The following is a 23079-nucleotide window of genomic DNA, read 5'->3' as shown; positions in this document are numbered from 1 at the left end:
CTGACTTCTGACTATTTTCATCCCTTTCATTGTTACAAAGCACACTTGGTTTGAAAACAATTTAATTTCATTAAATTTGCTCATTCAAACTTAATCTAGCAGGAAAAGTCGAACCTGTGAAAGTAATAAGGTATCATGCTAACCCGGCTAAAATCATATTTTCTTGTACACTTGTTGTGCCATTTTAGAGAAGCTAAAACTTAAGTGACTAGAAAGGGTACAGTTATTTATTTCAGTGATTTGTTGGTTTTTAAAAAATGAACCAAGACACAATAATTGTAAAAGAAGCTGAATAGAAAGCCCCTTCTTTTTCATAAGCTGTAGAATAAAAACACGATAAACACTGATAGAAAACTTAGATTGCATAGCAATAAACCTTTAGAATAGTTTTCATTTCTTTTAGGTTTTCCCTAAAAGTGACCTCCCACCTATTGAATTTGCTTCATTTTATTTTTGGGGAGAGAGGATATAAAAAAGTGGATATAATTTCTTATTTTGTAAAGTTTCCCCAATTTTCCAAATTAACAAGAAAATCTAAAATTCCGAGAAAATGTCATCTATCTCATGGCAAGCAGAAAACAGCTTAAGCAATTACAAATTGCTGACCTCAGTGTACATATTTTCTCTTTATAGACATACAATTAATTTTTTCCCCAGGTTAGACACAAATAAGGAAATTTATCTTAAAATTCATGTTGTCATTTGACAGTTAATTTGATTAATCCACAGATCTGTACTCAGTTTGAGTGAGACGACAAAGATTCCTTCAGAGATATATACTACTTATATTTAAGGTTTTGCTAATAGGAGAATAGCTTTGTGATTTTGACACTTGGAAAAGATTTCTTAAACATGTCATGAAAAGCACTGTAACAACAAAAGATTGACAAATTGAACTACACTGGAAGTAAGACCTGCCAGTAATCAAAAGATACAATTAGGAAAACAAAAAGGCAGAGCGAGAAAGATATTTTCAGGACCTATATCCAGCAATGGGCTCATAGCCAGAATATTTAGTATATAAAAATTACTACTGACAATAAGAAGAAGGCAGGCAACGTGATAGAAAAATGGCCAAAGTCAGGCATTTCACAAAAGGTGATATTCATATGGCTAATAAACATATGAAAAACATGATCTTATTATTCATCTGGGAAATGCTAATTAAAACTACATAATACACTACCATATACACCCACCAGAATGACTAAGGTACCAGTTGTTGGCAAGGAGGAGTAACTACAACTTTCTGTGTATTCCTAAATTTCTGTTAGGAATGTATAGCTTGGAAAATTGTTTGGCAGTTACCTAGCAAACCTGCACATAGCATACACGGTGATCCACTAATTCCCCTTTGAGGTATATATCCAACAGAAATGTATGCACCAACAGAAATATGTGCACAAAGACATTCAAGAATATTCATAACCGCTCTACTCCCAATAGCCAAAAACCCAAATGTCCATGAATAGTAGAAGAGAGAGAAATGTTGGTGTTTTCATACAATAGAAGTGATTTCATACAGCATTAAAAATGAACACACTACTATTAATATTACACATAATAACATGGATGAATTTCACAAACATACTATTGAAAAGAAGACAGACACCACTGTGCATATTATATTCTTCTATTTATATGAAGCTCAAGAACAGACAAAGCTATTACTACTACAGTGATAGAAATTAGGAAGGTAGGTATGCTTGAGGAGGGAGCAGGGATAGTGACTGGGAGAAGGCAGTGAGGGAGCTTCTGGCAAGCTGGGTAACAGTTGATTCCTGAGTTGGGTGATCGTAAGTGTGTTCACTGAACTGTACATTAATAATTATGTATACCTGTATACATATACACGTACCCAGCTGTTCTGTATATGTGTTATACTTAAGTAAAAATGTTACATGAAAATAGTTAACACTCTTGTTCAATACTTAGTATTTGTGATGTTAGTAATTCAACATTCAATCATATGAAAACAGCCTGTGAGTTCAGTCAGGTCTGCATTTCTTTACTGCTGAATGCTTGAGTGAATGGTGCTATCCTGAATATTTGCATTTGGAGACCTTCATAATATACCCATATATTTACATAGTCACTAATTTTCTCATACCAGAGAACAACTTGATTTTTTAAATGGAGGCCCAAGTGATGTGTGAGGTTAAAATTCAGGATTAAAATAACTTATTAGTTAAGATTAAGAAAACTGTTACTATTTAATGAGATATTTCCTTCTGCCTAGGGTTTGTGTTCGTTCTCGTTGTTGGGATGCCTGTATGGTTGTGGATGGAGGAACTTCTTTTGAGTTTAATGATGGTGCAATTGCTTCGATGATGATCAATAAAGAAGATGAGCTTCGAACTGTGCTTCTAGAACAGTGAAGGATTTCCTCATGACAAATTTTGATTACTGGAGAAAATATTTTTACTTCAGAAACGGACTACCAGTCGTAAAGTGACATTTTTTTGGTTATTGTTGAGACTGCTTGCCCGTGGGCTCAGAAGTGAGATTTGCATTATTCTTCTGTTGGATTCTGATAGAAAAAAAGACATTCACTGTATAAGAAAATGGATGGACTGAACTAATTAGAATTGATAGCAGTGAAATTTTTATATTGCTTACAATTGGTAACCAAGAGTGCTGATATCTTTTTAAATTTATAGGGGTAGGCTTAAATAAAGAACTAAATATTTAGGATTTGAAACTTAACTGTATAAGTGTTTTTTCCTTCCCTTTCCTCCTAATTGTGGGATTGTCAGAACTGAACACATATCATTTGATTAGTGCATATTTTTTATAGTACCTGAAAATCAAGATTTTGAAAAAAATTTCATGACAGAGAATTTTGATAAATCCTGACATTGACCTAATTGACATAGGTAAATATGTTTGTATATGTGCTAAGAATTTTCTAATTTCAGAACACAAGGATGATGTTATGACTATTGATTTAAAAATTTCAAATAATCATTTTTGAAATTATAGATGAATGCTTTGAGTTTCATTCTGTTTAATTTCAGCAGTGCTGGGTGAAATACAGATATCAGAACAAATCATGATGCTGTTACAAATGTATTAGTTATCCAATAAGTGTTTTAAGTCAATTTTTTAAAAATGACGTGAGTCCTACAGGTTTCTTCCATCTTTAAAATGCTCAAATTTTAAAGATGGAAGAAAGATTCAGGGACTAAAAGGATGAACTGACTAGACATTTTCTATTAGGAGTTTGGTAAAATATTGTAAAAATATTTTCACCTGTGTTAGGAGTATTATCACAAATAATGGATTCTTTAATAAATATGTAAAACACAGTAGTTTTAGAATTGCCTTCCTTAGTATTGTGGTTTTCACCTAGCTTATACTCCAAGTTTTACAGAATTGCTTTTAGGATAAAATGTTAGTATTCCCCCCCCCCATTATGAGAATTCCTTTATTTTTGGAGGAAATTATCTAATTCTTGATCTACTTATAAGTAATCCTAGAATTTTTGCCAAAAGATCCTGTCATTGCATAATGAAACAGTTGGTATTCTCATGCCATTGTTCAAAGTCATGTGTTTCTTTCACTTGCTGCTGAAAATTTCTGTTCAGTCATTGATAAATATTTATTGAACACCCACTCTGTGCCATGTACTACTATGTCAGGTGCTAGATATGTTGATGAACGAAACAGACTCTATCCTTATACAATTTGAGTCTTGTGGGCTCAGAAGTAAATTCTGTGAAAGCTGGATGGATAATCAAATTGAGTGCTCTTAGTTTTGCCAATATTTAACATGTTGTTCTTATCAATTTTTAAAAATAAATGTTAATGTACAAAGTTAATCTAGGTTTTGATGTATATCCAGAGAATCAATTTTTCTTCAAGTATCTGCATAGACATTCATAGCAAAGAATTTATGACATATCAGATAGAAATACATTAAAATAGTGTTTTCCCAGAGCTGGATCTAGTTTCTGGCTTTTTTTTTTTTTTTTTTTTTTTTTTTTTTTTTTTATATACATAAGACCACTTTATAAAGAAGCTCCGCACTATAGAACCTCCCCTAACAGGCTCAAATACCTTCTTCTTTTTTTTTTTTTTTAGAGACGGAGTCTTGCTTTGTCGCCCAGGCTGGAGTGCAGTGGCACAATCTCAGCTCTGCAACCTCCATCTCCTGGGTTCAAGCGATTCTCCTGCCTCAGCCTCCCGAGTAGCTGGGATTACAGGCACGCAACACCACGCCTGGCTGATTTTTTGTATTTTTAGTAGAGATGGGGTTTCACCATGTTGGTCAGGCTGGTCTCAAACTCCTGACCTTGTGATCTGCCCACCTCGGCCTCCCAAAGTGCTGGGATTACAGGCATGAGCCACCATGCCCAGCCTTAAAATGCCTTCTTAAAGAAAAAATGCCAGCTCCATCTTTAATCTCAAGGAAATCTGATTGTCCAAATAGATGTTAATATGTAACATATTAATAGGTAACTTGCTGTGTAAAATTTTAAGCCATATTCTAAAAGGTTTTAAAAATAATGTGCTCCATTTGTGATATAATTTCTAACATTTCTGCTCTGTGGTGGGGATTTATTTGTAAAAATGAGAGGCAAAGGAATGTTAGCATAGCAAAAATGTGTTTTGAGTGAGTTAACCTTTTAATGGCAACCCTATGTGAATAAAATTACACCACTGTTACTTCTTCTTTTTAACATTTCTTATTTCCCTAACTCTCCAGGGTCACTATTTGAAAACTAGTTTTCACAAAATGTTATGTTTCAGAAGTGTTTCCCCACCGCTGTGTTATTATTCTGTGCCTTGTTTACTTCATTCACTGTTAACATTTGACATAGAATGATTAGTTATTAAATCAGAGGGTGAAGTGCTTACCTGGTCAATGTAGGCTCTTCAGATAATTTTGACTTAATATTTTTGATACTCCTTGTGTATTTACATTCATGGCCCCTGTACATTAAATCTTATTACATGTTTTACTGCATTGATTTCACTTTTTAATAAGCAGAAAGAGCCAGCGAACACATTTTTATTGTAAAATATCCACTTGAGTTGAAAAAGTTGTCAAATACAAGTTTAAGGATCCGTTATATATTTTGCACAGTTGTGAAAATAATGTACATTTAGAATTTAAATCACTTAAATTCATTCAATTGTACCAATATTTATGCATCCTTATACTTAAGAATAGCATCTACCAAGACAATTCTACAAAAAAGATCTCAGGGATAATGCAACACCTAAATATGATGGTTGGGGAGGTAAATGTACTAATGAATTGCCAAACTAAAGAATAGTTCAATTTTATTTTTTCAAAGGCTGTTTATTCTTGACTTTAACAGTAAAAGTACTCCAGGGATTAGGGCCTAAGTCAGTGAGAGGGCTTATTAAGTTTTCTACATTAAGGTGTGAAGAGTTTTTAAGTCTTACGGGCTTTAAGACTTTTTATTTAAAGAAAATCACTGACTAAACAAACTAAAGTAGAAAAGCATATTATGTGTTAATATGAATATCTTAAATATAGTGATTTTAATGCTCAAAATTATAATTTAGCTAACTGGTATTTAGAGAAATGTAAAAATATCAGCATTTTAGTATTTAGATTTGCTAAAACATATGATAAGATCTAAAATATGTTTTGAGTTATCATATTAGTACAGGCTTTTAGGTCTTTGACTTGTATCTTGAAGGGTTAGTCTCTTGGTGAAGAAAACTTTGACTTTCTGGGATATTTGGCTAGGTGGGGATTGGAATAGTAAAGAAAGAGGAGGTTGTCATTTTGCTTGTTCCATGGTTAGGGTAAGCAGTGACAAGAGGTTTCTTTCTAGTTTGCCCAGTCTCTAGACTACTTGCCTTTCTTTCCTCATAGGCTCTGCATCTTCTCCTGGGCTGTTGTATCCTGCACATTGTAGGTGGTCAATAAATGTTGAAGTGTAATTGGGTTCACCAGGATAGGACACAAGTGCTTTATCCAGAAATAAAGTTTTGCACTTGGCCAGTGTCCCTTATGTCTCTGGAGCTTGTGGATAGGATCTATTAGGAATCGAGTGCAAGAGCAGGTAAAGTGACAGTAGTAAAAATGAAACAGACAGGTGTGTCTTGGAATAGAGTATTACTTATCAAGTGTCTCCTTGATTAAAAAAAAAAAAAAACTTGATGATACAAGCCTCTAGAGCACTGACACTATTGACATTTTGTCAAGACAATTCTTTGTTGTGGGGGGCTGTCCTGTAGTCAGCAGCATCCTTAGCCTCTGTTGCCTATATGCCAATAGCACTTCTCATGACCACCAAAAATGCCTTCAGATGTTACCAAGTATCTCCTCGGGAGAAAATCACCCCTGGTCTAGAGCTTTTTGTTGCTAGATCTAACTACCATTTTATGGGAATAGGGGACAGATTAACCTATCATTCCAGGGATAGATGCAAAATCCAGAATGTAGAACACAGGACAGATAACATAGTTTCTTCAATAAATACGTTACAAGGAAAGAAAGGAAGAAACCCTAAGATTAAGATTTAGAGAATTTAAATGCAGTATGTACACCATGTTTGGATCCTGAGCAAAATAAACCCACTGAAGAAAACACGAGATAACTGAGGAGTTTTCAACATCATCTTGATATATCATGCTTCAGGATTCATGCAGGAGAATCCCTATCTTTTAGAGGTTTATACTGAAATAGTTATGATATTATGGTCTGGGTTTTGCTTCAAAATTATCTGTATTGGAGGGGAATGGTTGAGACCACAGATTAAGTGAGATTGGCCAGGAGTCGACTGTTGAAACTGGATGATGGGGTCCATCATATTCTCTTTTTTTTTTTTTTGGCATATGTTTGACATTTTTCATCATTAAAAAAAGGCATAGTGGTTATAGGACCAACGCAATTGGGTGATATTCAAGAATTACCATTCTACCATTTGGATGGAAGGGTTCAAAAGGAACAGAATTCCTAGAAGACGTCTGGGCATACAGTGAACATTCAAATAGTTTCTGAATGACAATAAAATACATAGTATAACCTGATCAAATATATTTTTAAAATGCTACTAGCTGACTTTTATTGATAGTACTCCTTTGTCACTTGAATTCAAAGGTTTTGTAAGTATATTACTACTGGAAGCACTTTAAAGATAAGCCTGTATTAGCCCCTTTTAAAAAGGCATTATAAACTTTTTTTTTTTTTTTTGATAAGCATATGAAGTAGAAGGGTCAAAACAGGGCTCTGTTTTGAAGAGTCTTATTTAGAGGTATCTAAGCCAAATGGCACACCACACTAAATGCTTTCAAATTTTAACCACAACACTTAAAGAGAAAGAAAAAAGGAATACAACTTAGCTTAAGTACTCATTTTTATAAAAATGTGTTTATTTTAAAACAAGTCTATAAAAGTAGAAATCACATACAAAAATACAGATTACTCTGACATGTTGGTAAAATAGCTTATGGCTGGACTTGAGTTTGGAAGTTCTGTATGTTTGAGGGCATCTGGATGTTAGAGTCCAACTGGATCCTAACCCCAGCTCTTGTCACTAACCTGTAAACAATAATTTCAAGTAGTATTTAGCACTTTTTAACTACTAAGAAATTGAAGCATAATCATTTCCTGTGTAACCCAACTTTAAAATCTTCCTTAGGTCTAAGCAGATAAAGGCACTTCATACTATGTTTCTAACATTAACAATTTTTGATAAAAAAAAAAAAAAAAAAAAAAACAGTTAATACAAACGACAGGTTTTGGCTTTTTTTTGTCGTTACATTTTGAACATATGAAGAAGTCATCAATTTAAACTAGTTTTTGTGATTCTGAAGAAGTAGAATTTGATCTTTTTCACTTCTCTGTACCAGTTTAGAAAATATATGTATCACTGATGGTATCAAAAGGTCCCACATCTGGATTTTAACTCTTATGTAGGTATAAGTAGTGCTTACTACTGAAACTGCATGGAACATATACCTGCTTCTATTGTATTATTTCTGATTGAAGAGAAAATGCAGTTCCTCTTAGGGAACTGTAGGTCTGATGACCTTAAAAATGGATAGTTTCAAACAATTATTGGTGAGAGATCATTAAAAAAAAAAAAAATTTAAAATACTTGATTCCAGAGTAATATAAAAGCAACCTTAAGAACCTCAGCGCTAAAGGAAAACAGCAGGCAACTTCAGAATTCTTCCCATCCAAATTTTCAAGAATACAGACTGGATTAATACCACCTTTCTAAAACAAAGCAAGTCATTTTAAAAGCTAAAGGACCCATGTTAACATAATTTGATTATCAAGTTAGAAAACCACAATTATATTTCTCATCTAATTTAGATTCTGGAAACAGTAACTTAATGAACATTACAGGATACTTCAAATTAACCTGTCATAGAAAACTGTCTCCTGGGCCTTCAAATCCTATACCAATTCTATACCTCTGGGTTTTGTAATGTTTAGTCTTCTGTAAGTTTTAAGGTGAATTACATGGGGTTACTTATTTCTATTAACCTAATTTCAAATCTAAAGGCAAAATTAAAATGCATTTTTCTCTTTCCTATTCCCAGAAAAGATGGCCTCAGACGCTACTATCCTATGATTCTCTTTTTGTTCAGCTCATAATACAAATAGCTTATTGTTCTTCTAAGCTGTCTTATAAAGCAATACTATAAAATTAAATAGATAAAAGTTATATGGGCTATGAAGATTGTTTACTGGTGGTAATTTTTAAGCTTGATTCTGAATAGACTTAATAAGAAGGAAACTTGGAAGAGGTGGCTCAAATTTTGCTCTTTAAGGTGTCTTGAAATTATAGGCTCACTCTCCCAAAATTTCAAAAGGCCTACAACTTTGGCTCTTAAGAGCAAAGCAGTGATAGAAGCTTTTAGAATCATTTCAAAAAGCAAGATTTCATAGTTTTCCCCCTCAAATGGTTCACTAGTATACTTGCAGAATGAAGGCAAAGGGAAAACCAAGAATAAAACTAGCTAAGTACTCCAGCAACTGGGCTTCCTGCTTATTTTCCCTGTTCTAAAGAAGAGACACCATCCTGCAATAAATACTTCATAGACAACTGGGCTTTTGCAGTGTCAGTCGGCACTTGATGCCCCATATCTCCTGGTTCTTTTTGTTGCCAATAGTTGGCCTGGCAATGGTGGTGAAATGGGAGCAATTAATTTGTAGGTGAGGAAGAGCTTCTTTTAACAGTTGAAGGGTACCGTCTGGCACGATTCCAAAAACTTGTAGTGTTTTCAGTGTGGGAATTTCTCCAAGTTCACTGGAAAGGAAGAAAAAGACTTTCAGAATGGCAGTACCTATGGAAACTGTTTGACTAGAGTTATATGACCCAAATTTTACAATTTGTATCATCTACAAAATGCAGTCTGAAAATATAATTTACAATAAATGATTTGAGAAAATAGCAGATTAAACTGGAAAGCACAGACCATATAGCTTGAGCAACAGGCATTAGGAAACACACTGCTGCATTTTATTGAATGAGGTTCCTAATAACCTTAGAAACTCAGGTTTATTTAAGAATCCAACCATATTTGCTTCCTTTCTCCAGTTGTGATTTATATAGTGATCTGAATGGGGTTACTGTATTGTGAGAAGAAACTAGCAAGTGAGTGATGGTAGAAGCAAATGTTTTACTGTGGCACCAGCTGGAACCACCACAGGTTACATGCAAATTAAGGATATGAACTTGACCTTTATTTGAACTAGGCTCATCTCTCAAAGGGAGATGTTGTCAGGATTAATGAACTTCTTAATAACGGTTCATCTCCCCCTGCAAAGGGGCGCAGCCTATCGCCAGCAACGGATCAAAGCTGGTCAGAGAATGACTTTGACGAGATGAGACAAGAAGGCTTTAGTCCATCAAACTTCTCAGAGCTAAAGGAGGAATTACGTACCCAGTGCAAAGAAACTAAAAATCTTGAAAAAAGAGTGGAAGAATTGACAGCTAGACTAATTAATGCAGAGAAGGTCATCAACGAAATGACAGAGATGAAAACCATGACACGAGAAATACGTGACAAATGCACAAGCTTCAGTAACCGACTCGATCAACTGGAAGGAAGAGTATCAGCCATTGAGGATCAAATGAATGAAATGAAGCGAGAAGAGAAAACAAAAGAAAAAAGAAGAAAAAGAAATGAACAAAGCCTGCAAGAAGTATGGGATTATGTAAAAAGACCAAATCTACGTCTGATTGGGGTGCCTGAAAGTGAGGGGGAAAATGGATCCAAGTTGGAAAACACTCTTCAGGATATCATCCAGGAGAACTTCCCCAACCTAGTAGGGCAGGCCAACATTCAAATTCAGGAAATACAGAGAACGCCACAAAGATACTCCTCCAGAAGAGCAACTCCAAGACACATAATTGCCAGATTCACCAAAGTTGAAATGAAGGAAAAAATCTTAAGGGCAGCCAGAGAGAAAGGTCGGGTTACCCACAAAGGGAAGCCCATCAGACTAACAGCAGATCTCTCGGCAGAAACTCTACAAGCCAGAAGAGAGTGGGGGCCAATATTCAACGTTCTTAAAGAATTTTAAACCCAGAATTTCATATCCAGCCAAACTAAGTTTCATAAGTGAAGGAGAAATAAAATCCTTTACAGATAAGCAAATGCTTAGAGATTTTGTCACCACCAGGCCTGCCCTACAAGAGACCCTGAAGGAAGCCCTAAACATGGAAAGGAACAACCGGTACCAGCCATTGCAAAAACATGCCAAAATGTAAAGACCATCGAGGCTAGGAAGAAACTGCATCAACTAACGAGCAAAATAACCAGTTAATATCATAATGGCAGGATCAAGTTCACACATAACAATATTAACCTTAAATGTAAATGGACTAAATGCTCCAATTAAAAGACACAGACTGGCAAACTGGATAAAGAGTCAAGACCCATCAGTCTGCGGTATTCAGGAGACCCATCTCACATGCAGAGACATACATAGGCTCAAAATAAAGGGATGGAGGAAGATCTACCAAGCAAATGGAGAACAAAAAAAAGCAGGGGTTGCAATCCTAGTCTCTGATAAAACAGACTTTAAACCATCAAAGATCAAAAGAGACAAAGAAGGCCATTACATAATGGTAAAGGGATCAATTCAACAGGAAGAGCTAACTATCCTAAATATATATGCACCCAATACAGGAGCACCCAGATTCATAAAGCAAGTTCTTAGAGACTTACAAAGAGACTTAGACTCCCATACAATAATAATGGGAGACTTCAACACTCCACTGTCAATATTAGACAGATCAACGAGACAGAAAGTTAACAAGGATATCCAGGAACTGAACTCGTCTCTGCACCAAGCGGACCTAATAGACATCTATAGAACTCTCCACCCCAAATCAACAGAATATACATTCTTCTCAGCACCACATCGCACTTATTCCAAAATTGACCACATAATTGGAAGTAAAGCACTCCTCAGCAAATGTAAAAGAACAGAAATTATAACAAACTGTCTCTCAGACCACAATGCAATCAAACTAGAACTCAGGACTAAGAAACTCAATCAAAACCGCTCAACTACATGGAAACTGAACAACCTGCTCCTGAATGACTACTGGGTATATAACGAAATGAAGGCAGAAATAAAGATGTTCTTTGAAACCAATGAGAACAAAGATACAACATACCAGAATCTCTGGGACACATTTAAAGCAGTGTGTAGAGGGAAATTTATAGCACTAAATGCCCACAAGAGAAAGCAGGAAAGATCTAAAATGGACACTCTAACATCACAATTAAAAGAACTAGAGAGGCAAGAGCAAACACATTCAAAAGCTAGCAGAAGGCAAGAAATAACTAAGATCAGAGCAGAACTGAAGGAGATAGACACAAAAAACCCTCCAAAAAATCAATGAATCCAGGAGTTGGTTTTTTGAACAGATCAACAAAATTGACAGACCACTAGCAAGACTAATAAAGAAGAAAAGAGAGAAGAATCAAATAGATGCAATAAAAAATGATAAAGGGGATATCACCACTGACCCCATAGAAATACAAACTACCATCAGAGAATACTATAAACACCTCTACGCAAATCAACTAGAAAACCTAGAAGAAATGGATAATTTCCTGGACACTTACACTCTCCCAAGACTAAACCAGGAAGAAGTTGAATCCCTAAATAGACCAATAGCAGGCTCTGAAATTGAGGCAACAATTAATAGCCTACCAACCAAAAAAAGTCCAGGACCAGATGGATTCACAGCTGAATTCTAGGAGAGGTACAAGGAGGAGCTGGTACCATTCCTTCTGAAACTATTCCAATCAATAGAAAAAGAGGGAATCCTCCCTAACTCATTTTATGAGGCCAACATCATCCTGATACCAAAGCCTGGCAGAGACACAACAAAAAAAAGAATTTTAGACAAATATCCCTGATGAACATTGATGCAAAAATCCTCAATAAAATACTGGCAAACCGGATTCAGCAGCACATCAAAAAGCTTATCCACCATGATCAAGTGGGCTTCCTCCCTGGGATGCAAGGCTGGTTCAACATTCGCAAATCAATAAACATAATCCAGCATATAAACAGAACCAAAGTCAAGAACCACATGATTATCACAATAGATGCAGAAAAGGCTTTTGACAAAATTCAACAGCCCTTCATGCTAAAAACGCTCAATAAATTCGGTATTGATGGAACGTACCTCAGAATAATAAGAGCTATTTATGACAAACCCACAGCTAATATCATACTGAATGGGCAAAAACTGGAAAAATTCCCTTTGAAAACTGGTACAAGACAGGGATGCCCTCTCTCACCACTCCTATTCAACATAGTGTTGGAAGTTCTGGCTAGGGCAATCAGGCAAGAGAAGGAAATCAAGGGTATTCAGTTAGGAAAAGAAGAAGTCAAATTGTCCCTGTTTGCAGATGACATGATTGTATATTTAGAAAACCCCATCGTCTCAGCCCAAAATCTCCTTAAGCTAATAAGCAACTTCAGCAAAGTCTCAGGATACAAAATTAATGTGCAAAAATCACAAGCATTCTTATACACCAGTAACAGACAAGCAGAGAGCCAAGTCAGGAATGAATTTCCATTCACAATTGCTTCAAAGAGAATAAAATACCTAGGAATCCAACTTACAAGGGATGTAAAGGACCTCTTCAAGGAGAACTACAAACCACTGCTCAGTGAAATCAAAGAGGACACAAACAAATGGAAGAACATACCATGCTCATGGATAGGAAGAATCAATATCGTGAAAATGGCCATACTGCCCAAGGTTATTTATAGATTCAATGCCATCCCCATCAAGCTACCAATGAGTTTCTTCACAGAATTGGATAAAACTGCTTTAAAGTTCATATGGAACCAAAAAAGAGCCTGCATTGCCAAGACAATCCTAAGTCAAAAGGACAAAGCTGGAGGCGTCACGCTACCTGACTTCAAACTATACTACAAAGCTACAGTAACCAAAACAGCATGGTACTGGTACCAAAACAGAGATATAGACCAATGGTACAGAACAGAGTCCTCAGAAATAATACCACACATCTACAGCCATCTGATCTTTGACAAACCTGAGAGAAACAAGAAATGGGGAAAGGATTCCCTATTTAATAAATGGTGCTGGGAAAATTGGCTAGCCATAAGTAGAAAGCTGAAACTGGATCCTTTCCTTACTCCTTATACAAAGATTAATTCAAGATGGATTAGAGACTTAAATGTTAGACCTAATACCATAAAAACCCTAGAAGAAAATCTAGGTAGTACCATTCAGGACATAGGCATGGGCAAGGACTTCATGTCTAAAACACCAAAAGCAACGGCAGCAAAAGCCAAAATTGACAAATGGGATCTAATTAAACTAAAGAGCTTCTGCACAGCAAAAGAAACTACCATCAGAGTGAACAGGCAACCTACAGAATGGGAGAAAATCTTTGCAATCTACTCATCTGACAAAGGGCTAATATCCAGAATCTACAAAGAACTCAAACAAATATACAAGAAAAAAACAACCCCATCAAAAAGTGGGGAAAGGATATGAACAGACATTTCTCAAAAGAAGACATTCATACAGCCAACAGACACATGAAAAAATGCTCATCATCACTCGCCATCAGAGAAATGCAAATCAAAACCACAATGAGATACCATCTCACACCAGTTAGAATGGCAATCATTAAAAAATCAGGAAACAACAGGTGTTGGAGAGGATGTGGAGAAATAGGAACACTTTTACACTGTTGGTGGGATTGTAAACTAGTTCAACCATTATGGAAAACAGTATGGCAATTCCTCAAGGATCTAGAACTAGGTGTACCATATGACCCAGCCATCCCACTACTGGGTATATACCCAAAGGATTATAAATTATTCTACTACAAAGACACATGCACACGTATGTTTATTGCGGCACTATTCACAATAGCAAAGACTTGGAATCAACCCAAATGTCCATCTGTGACAGACTGGATTAAGAAAATGTGGCACATATACACCATGGAATACTATGCAGCCATAAAAAAGGATGAGTTTGCGTCCTTTGTAGGGACATGGATGCAGCTGGAAACCATCATTCTTAGCAAACTATCACAAGAACAGAAAACCAAACACCGCATGTTCTCACTCATAGGTGGGAACTGAACAATGAGATCACTTGGACTCGGGAAGGGGAACATCACACACCGGGGCCTATCATGGGGAGGGCGGAGGGGGGAGGGATTGCATTGGGGAGTTATACATGATATAAATGATGAATTGATGGGTGCTGACGAGTTGATGGGTGCAGCACACCAACATGGCACAAATATACATATGTAACAGACCTGCATGTTATGCACATGTACCCTAGAACTTAAAGTATAATAAAAAAATAAAAAATAAAAAATAAATAAACATAAATAAATAAATAAATAAATAAATAAAACAAATACTTTTATTTGGAAAAAAAACAAAAATAACGGTTCATAGTCAACAAGTCCATTATGTGTGACGAAAACTACCACTGACTTCCCTAAGATATTTTAGATAGGGTTATGTAGTTGGGTACAGGTGGAGAAAATGGGTTAAAAATCACACCTTTTATAGGAGGCAAGAGCCATCTTACCTCCCTACATATTACCATTTTTTTCTGCATAGATAAGTCAGTCCCTTTAGGTATTTCACATTAGATGAAATCCAACCCTGTTAACAGTGAAATTGTGTTTCACAAATTCAGTTTCTCAAATTCTGTTTCTCCAAAGTAAATACTGTTTGGTGTTGGTAATGATTTTTTTCTTCGTAACTCAGATCTATGTGCCTAGAAATTCAACTCTCTAATCTGTATTTGCTCAAGGTTGGGACACACAGTACAAAGTCTCAGGAAAGGGAACATTTATTTTGGAATTTCAACAAAATCCTACTACAGATCAATGAGCACCTCAATGACCTAAAGTCAGAAACATCCTTTATATCTTCACATTGTCAATAATTACTTTTAAAAAGCCCCAAACTTTCCTTATAACTGTCACCTGACCTCCAGATTTCTTCCTTCTAGCCTATTCTATATACTAATTTCCAAGGCATCTTCCTAAAGCCTAGCTCATGTTAGTCATTCATCTGCTCCAAAACCTTTGATGCTTCTCTTGTGTTTACAGAACCCAGGCTGTGCAGCTAGTCTGAAGACCTTCCGTGTCTAACCTGCTCTTCCAGTCTTCCCACTACTCTCCGAAATGTATTTATTCTACATTCCACAAGGTGTCTTAAACCCCACAAATGTTTAATATACGTTAGCTGAGTACAGGATGAAGGCTAATTTACAAAATAAAAGCACTATCCAAATGAAATAAATATGCTTGTTCACAAGGGGACAGTAAGATCTAAAGGTATATAACCAAAGAAAATCGGAAAGAACAAATTGCTGTCATTAAGTAAACTGCTTTCTGGATTGTAGAAACAGTATCAAAGTAAGACCACAATACACAGATACTTAATCACTTACGATGACAGCAATGCAGCTCCAACTTTGAATCCCCCATGTGAAATTTGAGAAACGTTGTAATTACTATGAGAATTCTGGTTCTGGTGTATCCAAATTAGCCAAATTGTGAGCCATTCTGCGTTAGAGAATATTTAAGAGAAGAAACTGTAGGTGGAGTAAGAAAAGGAGGAATGGCAGATGGCAGAGGAGGACATGTTCTTACAACAGCATTGGGAAAGAGATTTGGTGAGGAAAGAAATGAAGACCAGACTCTCAGAACACACTCGGGTGTTATATATAAGGGGGTTATATAAGATAAAATGATGGATGAAGAACTAGTTCCCAAGTCAAAAATCCAGAAAGTCTAAGATTTTAAGGAGACAAAAAAAAACAAAAAACAAAGCCTCCTGGTATGTGCAACTCAGAATAAAAAATTTGCAAGCATCTTTTAAAAACTACAATGGAAGAGACTGAAGAACAAACTAAGGGATAGCAAATAGAAATAAGTAGTTCAAGAGTCTTTATTTCTAATGTAAGACGTGTAAAATGATACCAATGTCTTATGTATATTGAATTTTAGAAAATAAAAGATATTTATGAACTCACAGGATTGCTCTTTACCTTATCTATACAATAATCCTATTTTCCTTATAAAATCTTAAATGCCTCAACTACAAATGCTCCTACCACAGAAGTTTTTTAGTCTTATCTTAGATTACTTTACTATCTCCAGTTTGGGTTTCTTACTTGAATGAGGAATAGGGAAGAATTAGAAGGAAGTTTAGACATAGAGAAGAAGACCAATTAAGAAGTAAGAGAATAAATACAATGGGAATAGGTCCTGGGGAAGAAAAATGTATAGTTTCCCAAGTATTTTAAAACATTACTACAGAAGACAAGACATTCAAATTGTATTTTCCCACTTCAGAGAAGTAGATAGCCTTAAGTTCTTTAGCATAGGTGGCTCTCTGGAAATTACTATGGAAACACCCTGGAATTTTTATTACAAACCTCAAATATATCAACTGCCAAAATGATTGAAATTAAAGTCATTCTAATTCTCATTTTATCTTGAGAAACTTTTAAGCATAAGGTACCAACAAACTCATCTTGAAGGATTCACAATGCAAATCAGTGTACTATTTACACAATACCTAAAGAAATATACTCTTTCACCTTAATGTTCAAGAACGGGATCTTTCTTCTTCTCTATTCTAGTGGTCTGACTTGTAACTAAACTCCTAATGCCCCGTTCCTCTTATTTCGTAAGATTTGTACAAATAAGAAATAATAATGCAGTGAAGGTTCACAATATGTCTGTGACTTCAAGCCTGTGTTTGTAACCATCAATTCACACTGTCTCCAGGTATTACCATGTGATTATTATGCAGGTATCGCAATTACTATGACTATCATCCCACTGGATAAAAATACTAAAATGAAGAGCTCACAGCCTTCCCCTCACCTCTGCTTGAGAAAAAGCATTTGGGTCATTACCTGCTTAGCTTCTTTCTTTCTGCAGAGAAGGAACAAAAGCAAGACACATGGATAGATTCTCTTGAGAAAAGCAACCTGAAAAGAATGATCACCATACTCCCCAGGGGGCTGCACAGGCAAAGAAGCAGGAGGCCAGATGGCAAGGACAGGAAAGAATGGATGACAGAGAAGTCTTTTTGGGTAGACGCTAGAAGCTCCTAGGAGTTCTGGATGCTAGAAAATAGAGAGGGCAGGGATTTTAATAAGAGTTTCATGCACATGAATTTAAACCCCAACATTTGAGAGCCAGAAAAGTAAATCCTGCCATCCTATTTTAGGCAGTCCTTTCCCAAATGAGATACCAGCTGAGACCCTGAACCCCAAGATTAATTAAAATGATTAATTAAAATGCATAACTGCCAGATTTCCTAATTCTACTAGTTAATTCTGTATAGCTGAAGTATCTGATTTATTCATTAATTCTTGAAACTAACTTAAAAGATCCAAACTATGATTCTGAGGACTAAAATTCTTTGTTCAAATTCACCACCATTCCTACGTAGGAGCTGGAAGCTAAATTAACCTTTGTTTAGTTTGTGAGCTACATAAATGAATCCAGCAGCCGCATTCAAGACATGTTGGGCACCTGATCAACTCTTAAGATACTGACCTCTTGTGGTTTTTAATAAAATTGCTACACATGCACATTTGCCATTAGGGAGACTTTTCCAGTCCTTTGGGATGAAATACAGAAAACCTTTTAAAACAATAAAGATATGATTCCCAGGGATGAGTTGGGTATGGTGTTTCCCAAAGGACAGATGGACCAGGCTGCTTCTTTCTTGCACTCCCTTGATTCTGTGTAAGTTGCTGAGCAGGTAAAACTAACCCTTGCATGAACCATTGGATTAGATAGCGACTATTTTGCCTCTGTCCAGGAGACCTAGGATTTAGACCCAGGTCAGCCACCAACTCACCATCAGGGTTTGAATAAGTCACTTCACTTTTTAGACCTTAACACACCCCTCTTCAAAAATAGCATCAGACTTACAATACATACCATCTACAGGCTTATATCCTTCCAATTCCTTCACTATCCAGGACACACATCACTAAGAAGATACAGAACTTTAAGCCCAGATGAAAGCTTTTTGAATCAACTGGAGTTAATCCAAAAAATTTGGAAAGAAAAAAAAAAAGACACTAACCCACATTGGGTCTGCCTTCCCAATTATACTTCAAGTTTCCTGGAGGCAAAGGTTATCTTCTGCTTCTCTGCTAAGTCGTCTCATAGATACTAAGACAGCAAGCTAGTAATTAAAACTGCTTACAGCTAAACAAAATGTTTAGTTAACAATCTGGATCAACTCAATTTCACCAGACAGTTTAAGCAACACTCTGCTGGTCTTTCATAGCCAGTCTGTGGTATACTAATCACTAATGTTTCGGTTTTATACTGTCTATTAATAATAATGGATTTTCACACCAAGGGGCATCTCTGTTGTTTCCTGCCTTCTATTAAGCATTAAAAACAAAACATACTTACAGTAAAGTTTCAGGTATTATATCATAGCACCGACTGAGTGATAGGTGTTGGAGGTAGTTGAGCTGGAAAAATTCCTGAAAGCAGTCATTCTTTAGCATGACACTATCACTGTAAGAAGGCAGTAAAAAAGATATTGAAAATCACACATTGATCCTAGATAAAGAAGACAGAAATAACCTACTGCTTAGTTGCTTCAATTTACCATTATGATCCTTTCCCCATTTAATGAGAAATCAAGATTTTTCAACTTTTGATCTAAAATAAACAAAAAAATACCTTAAGTCTAGATGGACAAGATTGGGGCATCTTCTAACTAAAGTACAGAGATCTAGGAAAAGCAAAAAAAAAAACATGATGGTCACTATTAAATGAGGAACAAGACAAGGATATTTGTTATCACTACTATCATTGAACATCATTCTGGAAGTTCAGGGCAATGCAATTAGAACCACACACTATTCAAAAGAAAAAATGATCATCTTGGAACATAAAATTTCCTACCCAAAAAGCCCAAGAGAATCACCCGAAAAAGAGAACTGTGTAAAATGACGATCTTTAGCTTATCTATGTATCAGCAATAGCAGGCCGGAAAAACAATAGGGAAAAAAATCCCATTCACAATAGCAAAAAGTAAAATTAAATATCAGTATATATAAGCAAACAATATATTACAAAGGTAGCACCTCAGATCAACAAGAGAAATAATGGATCAGTAAAAAGAAATATTGCTACTACAACTGGAAAAAATTATTTCTCCAACTCAAATAACATATTTAAATACATTCCACATAAGTTCTAAATATAAAAATATTATTTTGTATTTAGGATAATAATATATTAAATATTAAAAATTATTAACTAATTTAGGGTAATTATTTAATTGAATCTTGGGATAAGGTATTTCTAAACATAAAAGAAAACATAGGGAACACATCAATTTACTACATAAAATTTTAAAACTCTACCATAGTAAAACAAAACAATTTAAAAAGTATCAGAAAACTAGGAATAAATATTTTCAACATACATTAAACAGAGAGTTAACCTTATATAAAGAGAAAAAAGATAATCAAAAAGGCAATGAATATGAACAAATCTACATTGCAAAATACCAAGATAATAAAAAGGAGCAAAAAATACCAAATACAATTAGAAATATTTCTTCTCAGCCATCAAGTGAAAAAAAATTCTATTATAAAGTAGGTCTATTATACAGTAGGTCTTTCACACACCACAGGTAGATATTTAATTTCATTTGCAGGCTTTCAGGAGTCTGAACCCCAGACTGATTTTTTTGCATAGTAAATGGATTTTTTTTTTTTTTTTTTTTTTAAGAATTCAGAGAATTATACACTTTACTTTTGGTCCAGCAACTCCACTTTTGGAAAAACATAGATGTGTATGAATATATTCAACGTGGCAACAGTTATATTAGCCCCTCCTCCAATTAGTTTAATATGTTAACCTCGGCCGGGCGCGGTGGCTCAAGCCTGTAATCCCAGCACTTTGGGAGGCCGAGACGGGTGGATCACGAGGCCAGGAGATCGAGACCATCCTGGCTAACACGGTGAAACCCCGTCTCTACTAAAAATACAAAAACTAGCCGGGCGAGGTGGCGGGCGCCTGTAGTCCCAGCTACTCCGGAGGCTGAGGCAGGAGAATGGCGTAAACCCGGGAGGCGGAGCTTGCAGTGAGCTGAGATCCGGCCACTGCACTCCAGCCTGGGCGACAGAGCGAGACTCCGCCTCAAAAAAAAAAAAAAAAAAAAAAAAAAAAAAAAAAAAAAAATGTTAACCTCATCCATTCCATATACACTGCTAATCATTATGAAAACGCTTTCTGATAACATTTCATACATAAAAAAATACGAGGATAGATTGTAAACAAAATATATACAATGCGTTATAATTTCAACTTGGCCAAAACACACTCAAACTCACATTTACACACAAACACATACACAGAATGAAAGAGCGAAAAGAAAAGAAAAAAAAAATGCTGGAAGGAAATATATCCAAAATGTTTACTGCAGTATTCAAGGGTATTGGGATTACAGGCAACTTTTCAGAATCTGGAAGAAAGTCATGTAAGCTACTTGGCAATCAGAAAATGAATCAATGTCACTTATTTAGAACAACAGGCAAACTTCATTAACATTTGAGGGTTTTTTCATCTCACAGGTATATCCCCTCCCCTAAATTCTGGACTAGCATTTTCAACTGCCTCCTCAACATACTGTTTGGATATGAGATAGGCCTCTAAATTTATGTCTAAAATCAAATACTCAGTTTCTCCCCCAAATTTCCTCCTTCCCTAAACTCTCTCCCATCTCAGCAAGCGATAATTTCATGAATCCAGTGGCTTCAGCCAAAACCCTTGAAATCATAGTGGACTATTTTTCTCACATCCCTCGTTCATTCTGTCACCAAATCTCATGATGTTGGTTTTTAAAATGTACCCAAATCTGATCATTTCTTACCACCTTAAGTGTCACCACCCTAGTCTCTTAACTGGTCTCCCTGCTTCATATTTCCCTGCTACAGCCTTTTCTCAACATAGCACTAGCCTGAGTCTTTTAAAATGAAGTCAGTCACATCATTGCTCTGACTGAAATACTCCAATGGTCTCCCATGTCCCACGTCACTTAGAAAAAATTCAAAGCTTTTGCCTTGGCTTAGACAGCCCTTGGCCATCTCTCTCCTCACTGTTCTCCCTGCTTCCTCTCACACACTGGTTCCATATCAAGGTATTTGCACTCACTGGTCCTTTGTTCTTGAATGTTCTTCTCTCACATATGCATATGGATTCCTTTTTCACTCAGTCAGGTCTGTGGATCCAGTACAGTCTCCTCAGAGAGGCCCTGTCTTTGACCATTCCATCTAAAAGTAGTCTCCTTTCTGCCACATTCTATCTGGTTACTCTGCTTTGCTTTTCGTCCTTGCATTTTTACCTCCTTTCATAACATTTATGAAATATGTTCACTTTCTGGCTCCCCCACATAAAGTAAGCTTCGTAAGGGTGACTTTCCCTGTTCAAGGCTACATCTCCTGAGTCTGGAACAGAGCTTCAATCATTGTAGGTGCTCAATAAGTATTTAATAAATGACCGAAAAATGAAAAAAGTACAGAATAAAATTTTGAGGGACCAATCATCTAACCAGCCAACTAGCCATCAGCAAAATCAGATGCAATCATACTTTGACACCACTGGAGAAAGAACCAAACATTAGGGGATAAAGTGGGTTAGTCTCCTTCTCTGGCCCACACTTAAGCTCTGTCCTCCCTGGGCAGGAAGTAGTTAGTAAAGAGTAGTCACTGCCAAGGTTTCCTTTTCACTGTCCCCTTCATTTCACCACAAACAGTAGACCCAACCTGAGCTAGAAGGGATCTTAGAAACACATAATCCAACCCGTCAATTCAAAGGAGAGGTGAGCAGAAGTCAAGGTCAAATCCAAGACCAAAACGTTTCTGTGCCTCATCCACTGCTCCACAGAAAGGTAGTGATGGGGGTAGTGGGGGAAGGAACAGTAATAACAGCCAACAGTAACTGAACTCTTACCATGTGGCAAGAAATGTTCCACATGCTGTACATATCTTAATTCATTTATTCTCCTGTAATTCTAAGAGATGGGGTCTACTTATCTCCATTTTACTGCTGAGAAAACTAAAGAACAGGCAAGTTTAGCAACTTGCTCAAGTCTACCCAGTAAATGGCAGAGTGGATATTTGAACCCAGGCCATCTGGTACCAGTCTATTAGCTAAAACCAAATCCATATTATCTCATATATAATGAAATGGTGTGTGCTATTGTTAATGACATTAAAAACTTTTTTTATCCCCATTGTATAATTAAAAAACTAACACTTCAATTTATATTCTACCTCTCTGTCCTGAATGTGTCTAGCAAGCAAAATTTTAATACCTACTATTTCTGCCAAAACTTGGTAAACAGGCTCTCTGTTCTCTTTCTTGGAGGAACAAAGGGAACGGTTTTAAGCCAAACTTGGACAAAACCAACAGCACTTTGCCTACAGCAGTTTCTCAACCTTGTGCCCACAGCCTCAGTTCATGTCAGAAAATCTTTCAGTAAAGTAGTGAAAGATCCAGATGTAGGAAAGACATATAAACAAGGCACTGCCTTCCCTT

The 23079-nt window shown here is 36.1% G+C and overlaps 2 protein-coding genes across 7 annotated transcripts in view; one reads left to right on the top strand and one right to left on the bottom strand.

The window, feature by feature from the left end:
• Positions 1 to 4673, top strand: part of NADK2 (NAD kinase 2, mitochondrial) — a 46197-nt gene extending 41524 nt beyond the window's left edge. For 2 of the 3 annotated variants that reach the window (XM_030926852.1, XM_010362897.2), the window contains exon 13: positions 2240 to 4668. In XM_030926852.1, the coding sequence (XP_030782712.1) occupies positions 2240 to 2378 (139 nt within the window). In that variant the 3' untranslated portion in view covers positions 2379 to 4668. Of the gene's footprint in view, positions 1 to 2239 lie in introns of all 3 variants that reach the window. The other variant, XM_010362898.2, reaches the window with a different exon arrangement.
• Positions 4674 to 7327: 2654 nt separating this feature from the next.
• SKP2 (S-phase kinase associated protein 2) overlaps positions 7328 to 23079 on the bottom strand; it is a 37373-nt gene continuing 21621 nt past the window's right edge. For all 4 annotated transcript variants that reach the window (XM_010362900.2, XM_030926848.1, XM_010362899.2 and 1 more), the window contains 3 exons: positions 19210 to 19261; positions 18934 to 19041; positions 7328 to 9245 (listed from right to left, as the gene is read on the bottom strand). In XM_010362900.2, the coding sequence (XP_010361202.1) occupies positions 9032 to 9245; positions 18934 to 19041; positions 19210 to 19261 (374 nt within the window). In that variant the 3' untranslated portion in view covers positions 7328 to 9031. The remainder of the gene's footprint in view (positions 9246 to 18933; positions 19042 to 19209; positions 19262 to 23079) is intronic.

This window comes from Rhinopithecus roxellana, chromosome 3 (genome assembly GCF_007565055.1).
Source record: "Rhinopithecus roxellana isolate Shanxi Qingling chromosome 3, ASM756505v1, whole genome shotgun sequence".
NCBI lineage: Eukaryota > Metazoa > Chordata > Mammalia > Primates > Cercopithecidae > Rhinopithecus > Rhinopithecus roxellana.
The sequence above is the reverse complement of the archived record's forward strand: the minus strand, read 5'-3'. Positions and strand labels throughout refer to the sequence as shown.